Source organism: Salarias fasciatus, chromosome 13 (assembly GCF_902148845.1).
Source record: "Salarias fasciatus chromosome 13, fSalaFa1.1, whole genome shotgun sequence".
Lineage (NCBI taxonomy): Eukaryota > Metazoa > Chordata > Actinopteri > Blenniiformes > Blenniidae > Salarias > Salarias fasciatus.
In genome coordinates this window covers 8,423,260-8,442,329 of record NC_043757.1, presented here as the reverse complement: position 1 = coordinate 8,442,329, position 19,070 = coordinate 8,423,260, and the positions used below count along the sequence as shown (strand labels likewise).

The following is a 19,070-nucleotide window of genomic DNA, read 5'->3' as shown; positions in this document are numbered from 1 at the left end:
CTGAGGTTAGTACACAGTGGTCCCCCTTCGTGCGCGCCCAATAGTTGTGTAATGTATTTCTAATTAATGATTAAAAATGTAAATCATACGACAAATGTTTGATAATCCAGCTATTAGTTCTATAGCGTCTATATATACATACTCGGGTCAGTTTCCTGCCATGTGTGTGAGGGAGATATCCCCTCTTCTGCACAGGTACTTTCACTACTCCAGTGAGGATAAAACAAAGTAAAATCTATATTTATCAATAGCAATTTCACAGACATTAAACTTGATCTTTATTCTTGATTATTACATTTATTGCGTTAATTCTTATGAAAGTATGAAGCTGCGAAGCTTATGAAATCTTAATCTTATCCCCACCTTATAGTTATTGCAAAGTTATCAGATTTTCTTTCATTTTCATCCCGATTTTCTCCAAAACAGCCCCAACCCTGCTTTCATCACAAACTGTGTGTGGAATATACATATTTATACAGCATGTAGCTCTGTACTTATTTTTGTCGTGACATAGTATGTAACTGAAAAAGGCAAGTAAACAAGCTGGTTTTAAGGAAATGTACCAGGGGATCACGATAAACACCATGCATATATGTGCGCAACTAAACATGGGGTGTTTTTGCGCCCCCGCCTTTTCTAATCCTTCTCCGCTCAGCTGACTTGAACATCCTCCTGAATGAGGAATATTCAATCGACTTGCTCCCAGTGCGGATCCAGAACACACATGCTCTTCTCTTCTCGGCGAGGCTCCGGCGCCGCGGCGTGCCTGCGGCCCCTGGGAATTCTCAACAAGGGATGACGAGAATCAATGGAATCAGATCGAGAAGCCGGTTGGTGTCGAGCAGGGGAGGGGGAGCGAGAAGGTAGCGGGGGCTTCTGTGGAGAGTGTTACTCAGCTCTCTGCAGGGGTTATGTACAACTGACTTAATCTCTTATGAAATGTGCAAGTGCTGCCCGGACTGATGCCTTGTGTGCATCGGAGATTGGGAAGAAACAGAGGCGGACGGACGGGAAGATCCGTGGGGAGGCTATGTCATGAAACAGGATCTGAAAAGGCGAGTTCCCCCACGGGGTTTGAGTCCTTCACTCCCAGCCACACTGTCACCCCTGGAGTCAGTCGTCCGCCCACGATGCCGCATCCAAACACAAGTGACAATAATACAGCCTTCTGGCCGCCAGATGTACAGTATCTACAGCAGCTGGAGAGCTTTTCACTGTATATTTGATGAGGAAATAGCATTGGCAGATTTAAAAAGAGAAAAGAAAGAAACAAGTAACATAAGTGTATAAGAAATATTGAGACATTCTGAAATGAACAATTCAGCCGTTGTCTAATTGAGTTTCTGACTCTGCTAGCTCAAGTCCACAGCTGGAAATTCACTTTAAGAAATCTAATAATCCAAAAAAGTAGCACCTAAAATCGTCATATTTGATAAGTTTAACTCAACAATGCTGTCATTTTTATGCAATTTTATGAAGAAAATCGTCAGTAGTTTGTTATTATTATTATTATTATTATTATTATTATTATTATTATTATGTACTATTTATTCCAGTACACTGCACTTCACACTAATTCAGTTAAAAAAAACACCTGTTTCATTTAATCAAATGTCACTTGTTCTGCTTGTATGATTTTCTGTTTAAAATAAAAATACAGAAAGTGAGCCATGCTGTGAGTTCCTCACAGTTCACACACTGAGTAACATCCATTATCTAACTCTTTTCCTTTTTGACAACCTGCTATTTGATCAGTCTAGATCTTGTATATTTTTTCTCAGTGATACCGTCTACAATATTGCATTTTCCACAGAGAGAAATGGAATTTTTTTCAATTATGCAGAACATGAACACAGCAGTCAATCAGAGGTAAAGTAAAATAATGTCAGTAATTTACATGTTTCAGGTGAAATACTTCAAATTAGAGTTTCTGTGTTTCCGGCTTGATTGACATGTTTTGGAGCGTGTTACTCACAGCCATCAGTTTGAGTGCTTGTGCGAATCCTGGCGCAGAGGAGACATGCGTTAAGCTGCATATGCTTCCTGCTGGATTGGGAGCGGGTGAGTGCCCTGCGCGGAGGATGAGTCACCCCAATTCTGACACCACTTTAAAGTGAGAGAAAATGAGGGAATCTGATGTGATGGATATTGAAATAACATTATTTTAGGCAATTACTTGAATCAAATCAAAAGAAAACTGAACAACAAGCAAAAAAAATAACAGATAAATCATATTAAAATTAATTTCAATTGGTCTTTTGAAGACGAGCATATTCAGTTTATTTCTGAGTTGTTGTTGTTGTTGTTATCGTCTGTCACTGTTGATATAATGTGTTGAAAGCCATATCAGGATAGTGTTATTTTGGTTAATTACCTTCATTACGGTGCAGCGGAGCGACCCAGACATCAACTGTTCTGTGAAAGAGAGACAGGATGAAAGATGAGGAATGGAACTAAAAGGCAAAAAAACTGAGAGCGAGAAAGGAAATTAGAGCAGGATGAGCAAACAAAGGCCTCATTACAGAGAACAGTGAGAGATTTGATCGTGACAAACAAGGACAGGCTGATTGTGGCTCCCTGCTCTCGCTTTCCTCTCCTCCGAGTTCAACAGAATAATTTGTGACTGGTCAATTAAAGGCGTTGGAAGGTGTTGCTCAGATGCATTGTGTCATGTGTCTGCGCTCGTAGCGTCTCTGCTGCTTGCGTCGCAACAGATGAAGCCCTCAGAAATCAGCCGGTGTCACTTCGCCCTGCTGCCTCCGTCCACAGCCGACTGCTCAGCCTGTAGTCGAGGTGGAGCTCTCAGCTCCACATTTGTCCTGCATGTCACTGTCGGCTCCCGTCACTGTGCTTTTTTTGCAGAGCTCCTCTGTTCAAACACTGTTTGTTACAGTGGCGACTTTTAATTCGGATAGTCTGGGAAACTTTCACAAGATTTCACTGTCACTAATTGAAACAATGATCTGGAAACATTTCTGATACCAATAACTTACTAATACTATTAATACTACTACTAATTCAGCCTTAACAATCTCCGGCAGTGGTTGCTCACTTCTGCAATTTTTCAACAATCAGTTCATTACTGGTCTCAATTCAACACATTTTCTAATATTTCCTTCTAGTAGTTTCTATCTCTTCAAATACCTGGTGGTAAATACTCTATGAGGTAGTAAAAAATCAGTTTCTGGTTTAACACACACACACAAGCGCAGAGAACAATACATTGTAAACATTAATGATGAATACACAGACATCACATCGATACTACAAAATGCAAAAGTTTTGTAACTCACGTTTCAACATCAAATGACACAATACTTATCTTCCAGTTTTCTAATTGATTCTTTTTTTTTTTACCACCACTTCCAACAAAAAGTTGAAGAGAAATGCCTAAAACTGTATTTCCAGTAAAGAATCTTTTGATTGTCGCGTCAGCCTCTGAGACTCTTGGTCAGTTTTTTAATGTTCATCACTGAAAGTCAATTTACTGAACAGCAGGTTTCTACTATTATCGCACAGTTTCCACAGCTCACACCTTCTTAAGCAAATTTAGCTCATGCATATTTTGGTAGGTACATGTTTGAGCTTGCATATTATCCCTTCTTATTTTAATTTGTTTTGTTGAATGTCGTCAGGCGCCTGAAGCCGATCGCAGCGTGCTGTGGTTCCACCCTGGACAGGCTGTCAGTCCAGCATGGGTCTTACACCCAGTGACAGAAAAGCACATTCCCACCTGCAGGCTATTCGGTTATAACCTGCATGTGCTTGGTGGGTGGGAGGAAGCCCAGCAGGTGGGCTTGCGTGATGAGCGGCGAGGTGACATTGCTGCTGAGTAACCGTACCGCCTCTGCATTGCTACACTAAACCATTTCTGTCATTGATTTTTATGATCATCTGGAGCTGCTTCGGTAAATTCTCACATTTTTGACACGGGCAAACGATCAGGAAACACCAGTTGTAAGAAAAGGCAACATTGCTCTTGAGCTGCGAGGGAAAGGAGAGAGACATATAACACCACATATTTAACAGACTCCAGTTGTAGTTGTTTTGAATGAATATTTATGCAGGTGCAATTGAGAAGAGAGTAAAGCCGGTGACTTAGTATGTCAGACGCCCTCCTCTGCTCAGATGTGGGCATTCAACGTGTCATCTTGGTATTCTTGATAGGCAGCCTGGTGGGCAGGTGTGTCGGGTCTGTCAGCGTGCATTCTGGGGGAAATGTGCACTCTGCACACGGCGCTTTCATCTCAGGGAAGAGGGACCCTACAGTACATAAATATGAGTGATGTTTGTTTGTGCGAGCTCCGCGGATGCAGGAGCGTGTGGGACGTGTTTCGCTGGAGTCGTGCCACCACAAGTCTCCCGACTTGATAATCGTGCTGCCTTGCTCGTGAGAAAAACAACAATTAGTTGTGAATATGAGAGGGATTTGTGACTCTAAGAGCGTGCTGAAGATCCATCCCCTTCCTTTCATATTGTCAGGGCTCAGTGGATAGCGACTGTTTGGCAGGTTGGAAAGCCGTGGTTTCATCCTCGCCTGCAGGTGAAGGTTTAGACAGGCAAAAGTTTGAGTCTAGGGATTTACAGAGATGGATAGAGTGAGAGGAGCTGAGAGCTCTTAGCAAACATCCATGTTAAAAAAAAAAGAAAAAAACAACAACCTGTGTTTGGCAGCAAAAACTGGGGATGCTGGTATCGGTATCAGTGCAACTCGATTAATTGATTTTAAACATCAATTCCAAGATTTATTTTTCCTTCGTAATTTCTGAGGATTTTACACAGCTGAAAAAAGTCACATTTCCTTTACTTTGTTGAAATTTGAGATGGCTGTTGACATGAAGGTTCCAGCATTTGGCCAACCAAAGGAATACGTTTATCCAGTGTCGTAACTGTTTAACAATCAATTAACTTGTCAGATATAATGAATTGTGGTCAAGGTGAGCACTTTCGATTTTTGCTGCCAAAAACAATCCCTCTGTCTTGTCTGTCTCATTGATATGATGAATACAGCTACTCAGTGGAAGTAAGGGACTGTAGTCATGAGATAACATTGAAATACTGGAATATAGAGTTGTGTGTCATCTTCATAAGTATGAGTATCGGGATAGAGCTTATTGCTACAGGATGCATTATTCTGTAACTTCAACAATCAGTCGTGAAGCAATCTGCTGACTGATGGTCAAAATTTCTGTCTGAATCACAAGATACTGCAACAGATGCAGCTTCATTGCAGTGAGTGTGGCAACATACTGACCAGTGGTTGACTGCAGCAGTCAGGCTGCTCTGCTGTAACCGAGCCAAACAACTATCTGCATTTTAAACATTTCTTCCGGTGTTCTCCGTGTCTCCTCGCTGAAATGTTTCATCTTTTTCCTTCGTTCTCATTTTTGAGAGTAAACTGCTGATATGTTGGAACATAAACCTACTCACATGGATGCAAAACCATTTGCAAAGGTAGCGAGGGTCACGCAGGGTGACCCAGATTGATAATGCAGCAGGGCCGGGGGCAGAGTGCTGTCACTACCATCACTAACATGGCTTTGCCATCCGAGGCGGCTGCCTGTTGAAACAACAGGCTGCGAGCCATGTGAGTGAGACTTTATGCAGCATAGCAACAGTGTGCTGGGAGCGAGTTACCCTACTGTCTAAGCTGATTTGACACAGTCAGGTGAAACAAGTTCTGATTTTTCTGGGGAAGACTTTTCTTTTTTTTTTTTTGCTCTGCCTCTGCTGTTGTTGAAGCCTGTCTGGTTCAGACATGTGGTTCTCAGGCCATGTGCAAAATTCACCAGTTGAATAACATGCTTCTTGTGGAATAGAATGGACTGTGACACCCATCCAGAAGTGATTTAATGCAAAAACACAAAAGCAGCTTTTTCCATCTCTGGATTGTGAGTCAGTTATGAGCTGTCATTCAGCGGCATTTTGAGGAAAGATAATTAGATTGAGACTTATTTTCCACATATTTGCCTGAAGTCAAACTTTTACCATTCATGTCATATTACCAAAATAGATGAAATTACTCTTTAAAATGTGATTATTCCAAGAACTGTGTGTTGACTGTGATTGTGTGTAATGTTGTTCATGTCTTTGTCACTGTTGAAATACTTAAACAAGATATAAAAATAGAGAACAGGGCAAAGTTTAGTATGTTGTGTGTCCACGCACACGTTGTCGGTTGACTAGTCTTAAATGAACAAGGAGCAGGACTGTCACTGTGTTTAATTTATTCCTAAGTGCTTTTCCAGTTGACTGAGAAAGTAAAAGCTCTGTCAGCCCTCTTTTGTTTTTTAATTCCTTTTTCAATTATTTGTCAGCTCTTTGGTCTCAACTTCTCTCTGTACATGAAACGTGGAAAGGATTCTCTGTGTGACCTTCAGTGATCTCCAGAAGATACATCAGTTCTGCTTTGTCAGTCCCCAGATGTTTACTCTTTTGTCCCTTTGAACATGCAATTTGCATTTTTCTTTTTCCTCCAGTGACTACTGGTTTGGTTTCAGTGAACTATAAATGCTATTATAAAGAGAGGTGGAGTGTTGGACAGAATATAAAAACCTGCCACAAATGGTCAGCTGGTTTGTGACTCTGGTAGATAAATAAGCTAACACTACAGTGAAGTGGTACAGCATCAAATCAGATTTGAGAAAGCGCATCCCTCAGTTGAAGTGAATGCTCCATTAGAATATTCATATCGCTTTACTTTGCTGTCAGACAGCCATTTAAAGGAATTATATCATCCTCGTTGAAGAGAATCTTATACTGGAGCAGTACAAAGTGTGGTGGTGGAGAAAGGACCCGAGGTGCAGAAATAGTTTTCAAAAACAAAAGTCAGTCTTTAACGAAGTTTGTCTAATTCAAAAACATAAAGACTCCAAAAAAGTCCAAAGAATTTCGCAAGGGAGAGCCAGTAACCCAGGGGAACGAGAAACTCTGGAGAACAAACCACAAGAAACAGACAAGGAACACTGGCGACAGCTGATAAGCACACCCAGCAGCTGCGTTCACAGGCTCACCTTTATGTCCAATTGAATTCTTTCTGCTTATATGTATGGAGAATATAATCCAATGTAGTCACTGGATCAATGCACTCTTGCTTTGCACGGTGGCGTTCGTCATTTGCAACATTCACATATGATCCCACATTCAGCTTTACTTGGAAGCCCAGGCTGATGTGGATTTTTGTGCGTGTGTGTTTTACTCACCTTTTTTTTTGTTTTTCAGTTATGCAAACAATTCAACAGTAGGGAGCGATCTGTTGTGAATAGACTGAATGGATCGTAACCAGGGACACCACACCCTCGGATCTGATCGGAATTTCAATTGAATAGAAGGTTTACATGACATGAGTTTAATTGGATCTGTGTTCAGTCAGGTTGCTTATGGTTCATTCAACTGCATCTACAGCAATGAGGCACATGTACCAATCAAGTGCAATCAGGGGAGGACAGAGGAGTGAAACAACTACACACTGACGTGAACACAGCTGGAGGACCACAGAACGAGGTCTGGCCAAAACCAGAACAACATGAACCACGAGGACATCCAGAACCATGAAGGAACACAAAGGATGAAAAGATGTAAAGCCCATAAACCATGGCGATAACTGAAAGAGCAGCTTGACTGGAAGCTGAGGATCGGGACAAAGGAAAAGCAGCATTCATGCCATTTAATTCAACTGGAGGGAATCTGCTTCAATCTAACGGAAATTAATTTGGTTCTGTAGCCTTCTCGACAACAATACTTGGTGGTGTTGACATCAGGCTGCAAACAATACATTTATTATTGACAAAAATGACGGTACAATGCCAAGTTAAAAAAAACTTTGAACTTTTGAATGAATAATGACCAGATCAGTGCATACTGCATATATCATATTATGAGAAATTTTAATCAAATATATATGTGTATATATATATATATATATATATATATATATATATATATATATATATATATATATATATATATATATATATATGTGTGTGTGTGTATATATATATATATATACACACAATATAAAGTTTTTTTATATTTATTCATAATAAAATTGTTAAACACAAACGAAACATACAGTTACATGCAAAAAATAGAAGACTTGTGTATTTAAACAAATAAGTCTATATTTTCTGTGTATGTATATGCATAGAAATGCACTTATTGCATATAAACTTAACATGCCTGAGTGATCGGAACAAGTAAACTTATTTAATCCTATCCCAATACAACAAACAATAAAGGAATTCAGGTTCAGATATACAAGATCGCTGATTTGTTTTATATAAATTTATAAATAATACAATTAAATGCATTAAAGAAGAGAAACTAGAAACGGGCAAAAATATATTTTGTTACAACGGAATGGGTTAACTGGGTAAGTGAATAAAGTTAATTATTAAAAATAGAATTGAATATAGCAAAATGCAACCGATTAGTTACCATTTCTGTCATTAAATGGTAAATACTGTACTTCCCACACCCCACCTGCTAGTTTTATGCCATCTTGAGCTGACATCAAATGAGCATATGAAGTGCAAAGACTTTGTTTCCTTACATACAATAAACAAGGCCATAATGGAAATCGTGTTGCATTGAATCGTCAATAAATCATTTCATTCATCTGGAGACGTTTTCTATAATTACCGTTCACCATCCTAATGAGGACACCGCCAAACAGAGGGGGGGGGGGAGCTGTTTCCCCTGCGCCGACGCACCGCGGAGCGTTACGACAGGCAGCAACGGTTCACGGAAAAACAGCAGCAACAACAGCTTGTTTCCAGCTGGGGTGGCATGAGATTAAAAACTTTTATTATCTTGACCCGGAGCAATTAACATGTTTACAATAACTACGCCAAAGGCGTTGCGTTTAGCGCCCCGCGAGTTAGTGATTCGTCCGAGCGTGCTGGATGATGAATGGCTCTCCGGTGTGTCGATGAAGGTTTGCGATTGGACATCTCGCCCATGTTGCCTTGCCATTCTTTATCTCCTTGTCACACATTTGACTACAGCATGGTACAAGTGAGGGGAGGTGGGGGGGGGGGACTCTGACATGCCGCCAGCGTATGGAGATGAATGTTTTCTGCCTCTGCACATGGCCCGATCTGTCTTGCTTCAGCCCCTCTTACATCAGAGCACGTGCTCCGGGGCTTTCTCTCTCTCTGCAGAGCAGGCCTTCTGTATTTAGAGCTTGATTTATACACAAACACACATACCACAAGGGAAAGCGCAATGCTCTTCACCCCCACCCCTCCTTGCTTCAATTGCCAGCGTTATAATCATCTTCCCACACTTGACTGTGCCTTGAAGGATAGCATTCACAAAACGAAGGGGAAAAAGTCGTAAATGCAAAAAATTATGTGGCGGATGCTTTAAAACCGCGAAGTCAATAAAGAATCATATCATAATGTTGAAAAAGTAGTTTTTTCTGTGCTGTTTGTCCCATTTTCAGTCCTCACTCGCCATTTAAATCGCCTTCCATTTCCTCCACTCAGCACGCCTCGCGACGTTAGTCGCTAAACTCAATCGGCACCCCGCCGATCCCGCCGATGAAGAGGAGGAATCCGCGACGGGAGGAGAGAGACGGAAAAAAAAAATAACTCCCTCTTTTGCTTTTCTCTTTCCCCTGTCTTTGTTCTCAGGTTGTTAGAGAGCTCGTTGCTCAACGCAGAAGTGAAGGAAGGAGAGATTCTTCCTCCTACCATTCAGCGGCTGATGAAAGGATACAACAAGTACCTCAGGCCTTTCTTTGACAGTAAGGGAACCGCAGACACGTTGCAGCCATGGAAGTGACAGAGCACTCAGGGAAAATGTGTGTTTGACAAAAAAAAACGAGAGGGGCTCATGTTGTACGTAATTTGATGCTGGCATGTCCCCTCGGAGTTATATACACTGACATACATACATTCTTAAATGTACTTCAAATTTAATTTGTCTTCGGAATTGGTGTCCCCTGTTACTGTGAGGATAATGAAGAAAGAGTCAGTATTGACATTGACAGCAAATACTTCAGTTCAGAGTTGAAACACATTTGCAGAAATGTAATGCCCTTAACCTTTAAGCTAATGATGTGTTTTGAATGTTCACCAGGCTGCTAATTTGCTCTCAATAAAAAAGTTTATCTCGGTGCATGCTTTCTAAAGAACAATGATGTGTCGTTCCCTGCAAATCCCTCACTGCTGTTATTGTTCTGGGCTCCGGGAATCCGTCACAATGTGATTATGGTTTGTTTACCCGCCGTTCGATCTGTAATAACACCTTGGACTCGACCAAGGCGAATGCTATTCAGCATAAATCACTAGCCCTCCCGCCTAGGAATGCGCATTTGGCACACAGGGATGCCGAAAGCACTGGTGAACACATAACGCACAGATTCACACACCCACACAAATGCTTCTGCACTGCTAGCAATGGGACAACTTCCTTTGATTTTGTTGAGCCCATTAAACTTAAAGCAGCAGTAGGAAAATTGAACCTTGCATGTTTATCTCTGCTACCTTGATTTACCCCAGTGGGCTTCCCCAACTAAAAAAATACACACTTTACATAGTGTTGAGGTCAAACACTAAGGTGACAAATCATTTGAGTATTTATGTTTATTACGATGTTGTAAACTGATTTATCATGACCAACTAATCACTGTAATTCAGCCACACAAGCAAGCAAAAAAAAAGTATTGCAAGAAATACTGAAAAAAGTGTCCCAAATGTGAAAGATTAAATGTCTTCTCTGTATTTTTGTGTTGGGTTTCACAGTTTGAAACATGCCGTTTAAAAAGAGTGAGTCAACATGAAGAACACAGAGCTGTTCGTGTGCAAACAATGAAGCCAAAATAAAGCTGAGAAAATAGAAAAACAGGCTAAATCTATCAGAGACAGTGCGCAGACATTGGGCAAAGCCAGTGGAACAATTTGGAATGTCTTTGGAAACAAAGAAATCACTGGTGTACCAAGCAACAGACACTGAATAGGTCAGCCAAAGAAAACAACAGCAGCTGGCGACAGTAACATTGTGAGAGCTGTGAAGAAAGAACCAGAAACAACAGCCAGTGATATCAGTAACAACCTCCGAGGGACAGGGGTGAAGGCATCACAATACACTGCTCCAAGAAGAGCATAAATATAGAGACTGTGCCACAAGAGGCGAACACCTAATCAGGAGTGAGAAAACAAAAAGTGCTGTGACTATACTTTAAAGATTTCTGAAACCGGATGCTTTTCTCACCACAGTCTGGAGGAATAATTGATCCAAAACATACAAGGTGAAGCGGAACACGGTGGAGGAAGTGCTAATGCTTGATCTCGCACTGGTGTTTCTAGAACAGACCCACTGGTCTCTGTGATGGTAGCAGCAGCAGGATAAATTATTAAGTTTATCACAAAATTTCTGTTTTCTACGATTAAAAGCAATACAAATGAATCTGGACTGATAATCTAATCTCTGTGCACAAATTCCAAGGATTACCCTACAGCCAACAACAAAGAAGTCCACATCGAATGATGGAAGCAGCAGGTACACACTGATGGTAGCCTTTCCTAAACAGTCAAATAATTTGACTATTCTGTAGCTGACTAACTATTTTATAGCTTATATCCTTGATATTGGATTAAAAACGACGGGCTCCTGTTCAGCAGTGTGAGATATTAATGATAAACAAACATCATCTGGTGGACGTGTCGGACATCTCCCCATACTGAGCTAGTAAAATTTCACTGACTGAACAGCTTTCCAGGAGTATTAAAGCATGGAACGATACAATGATCAGCGGGACAGTGGCACAACACAGAAATCAAGACTTCCGATTCCCAAGAAAGTAAACCGTGCCCATTTGATACGGTTTTTACTGTTTTCCATGCGCCTGAATGCTACAAGGACATGGCTGGATTTTCAGGCATGATTAATGAATGACTGACGAGATCCCATCGTTATTAATGCTTAATAACATCCAAGGAAAACAAGAAAGCAGGATTTATTGATGCCCGTGGGGAAATCTCTTCTGTGCTTTCAACCCTTTCTCTATACCTACTGAAAGCAGTGGACTTCAACAGCACAGCACCCAGGGAGCAGCAGGGTCAAAGGTCACGCTCAGGGACCCACAGTGGTAACCTGAACCTGCAAAACCTCAAGTCCCCAGACCGCTTCTGTCACCTCGAGGCCACCACTGCCCAAAGACAAGCGTCTGTCAGCCCGCCTTGATGTTCAAACCACGTTCACATACATGCTGCGTTGTGTGACACGGTTGTCATGAACTCAGGTCCCGTTGACATGAAAGCGGTTCAAGTGAAAACGCATAATTTTTTTTTGTTTGTTTTGAAAACACCTTCCTTTTAGATGACAGTGGCACAAACACTTCAAATAAATGTAGTTTGTATGTTGGAAGATGACAGTGGCACAAACACTTCAAATAAATGTAGTTTGTATGTTGGACCGAGAATTGGCAGACACAGTATTATGTTATCCTGCAAGTTATCCATAATTAAATTAAAATGCAAAGCCCACAGAGACTGGAACTGTTATTCCGGGAGCATCAGTGTGCAGAGGAAAAAATATTTCTCCGGCATTTTACATCCTCATGCTGCCGACAGCCATCTGCAAACTTCCTGTCTTGTGATGTAACACAGATTTCAACAAACTATCAAAATTATTGTTACAATTACGCTATTAACAATGATTAAATTGTTAAATGATGTTTAAATAATTAATAAAATAAACTCACAGTGCAGGAGACCTCGTAGGGGATGTGCGGTTGGACAGGACTCGGCCCACGTTGATAACAATACGGAGTCACTGAAAATGCAACTTCTTGAAAATGCCGTGACGCTTTTTTAATTTTTCTGAAATGCTACTGCACAAGCGCGCTGTGGCTGGAATAAATGGCTCTCCTGCACATGCACGAGTAGATGGAGGCTTCAAGAGTAACATCTCTCCCATGTGGGACTTGGTAGTTTTATAGCTGAGAGTCGCCAACGGCGCCAACTTGCAGCCTGGCATGCTAGCTACATCGTTTTTAGTGTTTCTGTAGTTTTTGTGGAAACGAACATTGTTTTCAAAAAGGAAAAACACAAAAACGATGCCTTTTCACTTGAAACGTGTCATTGAAGTCTGAAGTTTTCACTGGATATCCTGAAGAAACCTTCACAATCCACATGTTCTAGTAACCTGCCAGAAATGTTTTCATCAGAAAAGTAGCAAGTTCTATTATTAATGACCTGTAACAGTGTTAATGAAACAGTTACAGGCATTTTGGGTGTCTGTTTAGATGACAAAGCTGCTTGGAACCACTGACAATGTAACCTCCTGAAAGTTTCTGGTGGGAGTTCTTTGAAAATGTTTTGTCTCCATAATTGGGCAAAAACACAACTTTTTGAACATGCTCTCTTTAGCCCTGTTTGATTTTTCTTTTTTTAATCTTGTCCTCCATGGGTTTCCTCTTTCAGCTTTTTTTTTTTTTTTTTGTGGAAATTTGTCACAGGTTCCTGGACATGATGCAACTTGTGTAAGCCCAGCAGAAAGCAGATGAGAAAGCAAGAAATGTACAGTAGAGGGTGGTTGAGCCTTTTTATATTGTTGTTGGGATTTGCTAATCATGTAAGCGCTAAACACGATTGGTTATTTCAGTCCGATTAATCCCATACTGGTCAGCGATATATTGTCTTTACCTAATAATGATGCAGTGAACAGAATTACTTATTACAGCTGAATTTCGAACAAAATGACCACTGAAATGCTTTAAGACTCGCTCTATATTTATAATTTTTTATTTTTTTTTTCATCCTCCGCTTCCTCTTGCCATCCTAAAGTCAGACAGCCTCGGGCACTGCTAACAGGTTTGCTCAACATTAGTTGGCCTCACAGTACTTGAAATCCCTCACAAATACTCAAACCAGACGGATAGTTTCAAGAGAATGTAAAGGAAAATATTCTGCAGTTATCAGGTTATACACTCATTCTCTTTATTGCCAGAGGTTAGATGAGAAGATACTGTGTTCTGTTTTCCTCTTTTAGAAGAAGTTAAAGAAAAAACACAAACAGTGTGGATGCTCATGTGTGCAGGAAATACACTTTTTTTTTTTTTTTTCCCAGGCAGGCACATTGGTGCATGCCGTATCTGCAATATGACAACACGCTCATTAATCTCTCCTCCAGAAATAAAGACTGATAAGTAAGAGGGAAGGAGAATGAGGAGATGAAACACAGGGAAGCTGCGAAGTTACCCTCTCTTTGATGGTGAATCAGGGAGAACTAATTCCCTCAAGGAGGTTCACACTCCACAGACTGCAGCTGTTGCAGAGATGTGAGGTCTTTAGCATTTTGAAATATGCTGTCCCTCAATAACCCTTCATCATACAATGAATATTATACAACCGTGTTCAATTCTCTACCCAGCTTCATCCTCATGCTCTTATGTCACACATGCATTGACACTCATCAGACATGAGCAAAGTACACTTTAAGCTGCTGGGATTATGCTCCAGTTGATGAATGAGTTCTCCTTTTGCATCTAGACGGCCCTGTGACGGTGGGCATGAGCCTGGACATCGCCAGCATTGACACCATTTCTGAGATCAACATGGTAAGAAATCCCATCGCCGTGGTCACTTCAGTAAACCCCAGACTGCACGGGGACTTTACTGTGGGATGTAGAAAGTTTACTGTGGATTTTTTTTTAATCTCGTACCATGTTTTTCATCTCATCTAACATGCGATTAGAAACGGCGGATGGGTTCATGAGGGGGGCTCGGGGGCAATCTGGGGGTTCTCCAGGGAATGAAAGGTTGACAACCACGAGACCAAGGAATGCTCACATCAAAATAAGGCTTATGTAATAAAAGAAATACATCAAATCCCAATGCGCCATGTTCTTTTCTCACAAGTGGTAGGCCCATGTTTATTGACAGTGAGATATAACAGTCTGAGCCTCATTAAAATACAGCTTTGGATTAGTGGGTTTCCTCTGGAAATGACAGGTTAATTCTTATGCTTCTAAGCATACTATACCTACAGCCTGGCACCGCAAATTCAATCGATTACACAGTCACACATGATGCAAGAGCAGGACTTTCAGTAAGACTGTCCTGCAAGAGAATTATATCCAGTGTCCCAAAAAGAGAACCCAGAATAGACAAGCTGACTCGAAGCAATGCTGTGAACTGCTGTTGCTTCGGGCACAGAGAAAAGCTTTGGGAACTGACACCGTCAATACATAACAATGCAGAAAGCGAAGGGGGGAAAAAATAACCCAAGCTGACTAATGAAGTCCAAGCGTACAAAGCTTGGTTTGCACAAAATTGACTCGTCTGTCAGCATATTATTGACACGGTTGTTAAAAGTGTTTATTTGCTGATTTGCTGAACTTGACTTCAGTCCCCAAATCCTACAGGACTACACAGCCACCATATTCCTCCGCCAGCGTTGGACGGACGAGCGCTTGGTGTTCGAGGGCAACAAGAGCCTGAGCCTGGACGGCCGGTTAGTGGAGCTCCTTTGGGTCCCCGACACCTTCATCGTCGACTCCAAGAAGTCCTTCCTGCACGACATCACGGTGGAGAACAGGCTGATCCGCATCTTCCCCAACGGTACCGTCCTTTACGCGCTGAGGTGGGTAAACAGATTATTGGTTGATTGCTTTGTTGTGTGTTTTTTTTTTTTTTTTTTTTTTTTGAGGGAGGCTCCGACAGACAATGAAAAGTAGGCCAGGGATTGGAGAAGGAATTGGCTGAGGGAGGAAGCGTGGGTTGAATTTGAGATAATGTGATTGCGAAGCTGGGAGTTGTGTCAATTCTAATACTTGGGTATTGGATTGCTTGAGTGCAAGAGCAAGTGATGTGTCGATACAGAGAACTGTGGACTATAGAAGTGTTAGAAGTCCTGTTAGGACCTGTGAAGCACATATTGCTTTGCTCGCTCGGCTTAACGACTGACAGGCTCTTGGCAATCCTTAGAAACGTGGGTTACCTTGGCATTTTGATTAGATTGTGGGCCAAGCAGACAGGTTATAGACAGAAAGTCTATAGATATACTAATGCATGTGTTCAGCTCTTTTAAGCCTTCACTGATGGGATTTGAACATCCTACTCTTTTTATGTCACATGGTTTGACATCAGCTGATTTATAGATTGTGTAAGAAGAGCTGCATTCGCTCCCGTTTGGACCTGGCTGGCACGCAGTGCTTCACTGTATTGACCTCCCATAGTGTGGTGAGGTTTACGCAGGTTGCCGTTGCACAATAAAAGGGGAGGAATGTCACACGGGAGAGGTATAGTACGTGGGTGGGATGTTATAGTAAATTGGGCTGGGTATTCCGGCACAGTTCAGTCTGTCTTCACTGAGCTTGTGTACACTACAAACATCAGAGAAGTACACTGCATTGCTCCGATGTACACTCGATAATGCTAAATTCACAAAGGTAGGAATACAATAGAAATTGAAAAAGTTTGATTTTAAAGATTATTATGGCACTGTTTATGCAGTCCAGCCCCCACAAGTTTAAATTGAGCTGCATGTGGCCCCCAGACTAAGAATGTCAGAATGTGATTTGCCATTGTCATATGAAAAGAAATATGGTGGCATATGTTTTATCAAAGGAGTCTTCACAGATGTGCAAATCATCTGTGCCAGGTACACTGATGCACCTCAAACCATCAGAATGTTGACCTCTAATGTAAAGAGGATGCCCCCCAACACCTGGGGTCAAGAAGATCAGGGCGACATTCATGATGGAGCCTTTCATGGTTGTTCATGAGTCAGCATGTTCTACCTGTGTGGATCTGTGTATCATAGTTTCTTCCTTTACTCACATGTGTGTTAGGTTAATTGGTGTAATTGAGAACCTTTTCTGACTTGTCACTTGAAGCATCGTGCAAACAGATTATCTGTCCCACCCCATAATTTGAGCTTAAAGTATGGATTGTTGGACACCTTTCTCCTAGATCCTGTATGAACCCCTTAAAGACAACAGCGTTTAACTTCCATCCGTGGATGCTGTGATAAACTGCATCAGTGTTTAGAAACCTGTTCTTCGACCAGTAGAGTTGTTTCAAATTCATAATAATGTATGTCTTCATTGCAGAACCAGCTGAAACCCTGCTGATCACAACCATTTAAAACTATTTATAGGCTTCTTCTTCATACCCAGACATGTTTTCTTCACTTTCCCCAAAGATTTTCATGATATATGTTGTTACATATGATTAAATCCTAAGGTTGTTTACAGTCTTACTCCTAGAAGCTTTATGCTTGCTCTGTTTATTTTCACAGCTTTTTATAGACCAAAGAACTTTTCATCCAAAAGCCTCAGTTTTGGTTGTTAGTTGTTTATAGCATCAAAAATAATTTGTATATTTTTTTTCTCTGTCTCAATTTTGATTGTTTAACAGATGCAATTCACTCTGGGTTTCCCTCATGTCCCATCTGACATGTTTCCATGAAATTAAATTGATTTTTTTATCTGTATTCAATACCTCAGATTTTTTGAAAATTGTGTATGAACGTGCTGATTTTTTTTTCCCAATGAATTTGTGACGTGAGACTTTAAATGACAAATTTAAATGAAAGTGTTTGTTAGTCAGTGCAGACTTTTGCCTCTTCACTGTGACAGAGGACATGTGGAGGAAGGCAGTGCCTCGCATTTAGGGAACCAGAGCAAGTGTTAGTAAAACAAGCCAAAAAGGACTGTCAGGACAGGAATGCCCACCTCGGGGAATTGTGAGCTGTAGAAAAAAGGACAGAGTGAAGTGCGATATGTGAGTGTTAGAGGAAAAGGACAGCTGTGGTAAATGTTTTAGTGCTGTGCCAAAGGGGAGTACAAGAGAAAGCACTGAGGTTGCTATTGCCGATGGTTAAGCAATTAAATAGCGAAGATGATGTAAAGAGGGAAAAATAAATAGCCAATGCCACTTAAACAGTTTTGGAATGTTAAAATTTCATTTGTTGAGTTAAAATATCAAAAAGCCAAAGTGCAGAACTTCGAGTTTCAGTACAGTAAAGACTACAGATGCCAATTAGACAACAGCTTGTGGTAAATTGTTGTCAAGTTCAAATGTCTCGTTACACTGCCTGCATGGATTTTCTGTTGGTTTGCTTCCATTTTCAGTCTTGGAAGTTAAAGTGCATCAGCTCATTACTGCCTGGCAACTTCAGCAGGATGTAATTCATACATAAAATTAGCATCCCTTTCACTGCGGGAGGAAATGACCCCGTCCTTTGAGTTTTGTCGTAAAGGAGCTCATCGTCACTTGTTAGAATGCTCAGTATCATCTGAACAGAATAGTTTGCTGTAGATTCTGTGTGTAAAAAAGAAATTCTTAGTCAAAAATCACATCTCTGACAGACAAAAAGGAGACAATTATCAGAGCATATTTTCATTATGTGAAGAACTATGATTCAATTATGTTAATGCCTGTAAGAAGCAGGACCAGTATTCCTTGATAAATTGTTTCCACCAGTGAACATATAATGTGGGTTTCATTCATCTGCTGTCCCTGCTTTAAAATGTTGAGGCCTCCCAATCCACACATTGCCAATCTATTGACTAACAGATGAAAACTAGTACAGATTGCTAAGTTAGTGGACCATGATATGCCACCAGAGCAGTATCACTCCTGTTTATTATTGACTCTCCAAGACGCTCTTGAACTCTACTGGACCACTTTACTGTATGATGCTGGTCTAAATTGTTCCAATGGGTGTTGAGATGGGATCTGGGGAATTTAATTGCCAAACTATGCTAATTATTTCATCATCACCTTCATTAAACATTAGCAATCCCTTCTGCTCCACGAGGTCAGCCTGGGGCCATCACTGCTTGTTTCTTCATAAATTCATTGTTTGATGTGAATCTAAATGAACTTAAGTGGATCTAAGCAGCTGAACACTGCCGTCAGGATAATAGAGTCGCAATTTGAAGTGGTTCTCTTCATCTTTAAATCATGACCTAAGAAGCTTTTTCCTGGTGTAGAGGTAGTATTATCAGCTGGGATAAGCCACCATTTATTCACGTCCTGTCATTCATCACTGAAAGTCGATGTCGGTCTCTTTTAACCTGGTACCAGCTGTGTTATCCTGTCTTTTTCCTTCGT

General features: G+C 41.0%; 1 protein-coding gene and 1 long non-coding RNA gene across 2 annotated transcripts in view; both read left to right on the top strand.

Moving 5' to 3' along the window:
* Window positions 1-19,070, top strand: part of LOC115398889 (uncharacterized) — a 154,203-nt gene that overhangs the window by 51,976 nt on the left and 83,157 nt on the right. The window lies entirely within an intron of this gene.
* The window catches only part of LOC115398888 (gamma-aminobutyric acid receptor subunit pi), a 53,310-nt gene that overhangs the window by 23,432 nt on the left and 10,808 nt on the right, over window positions 1-19,070 (top strand). The window contains exons 2-4 of the mRNA XM_030105891.1: window positions 9,636-9,748; window positions 14,499-14,566; window positions 15,374-15,591. Coding sequence (XP_029961751.1) covers window positions 9,709-9,748; window positions 14,499-14,566; window positions 15,374-15,591 — 326 coding nt within the window. The 5' untranslated portion in view covers window positions 9,636-9,708. The remainder of the gene's footprint in view (window positions 1-9,635; window positions 9,749-14,498; window positions 14,567-15,373; window positions 15,592-19,070) is intronic.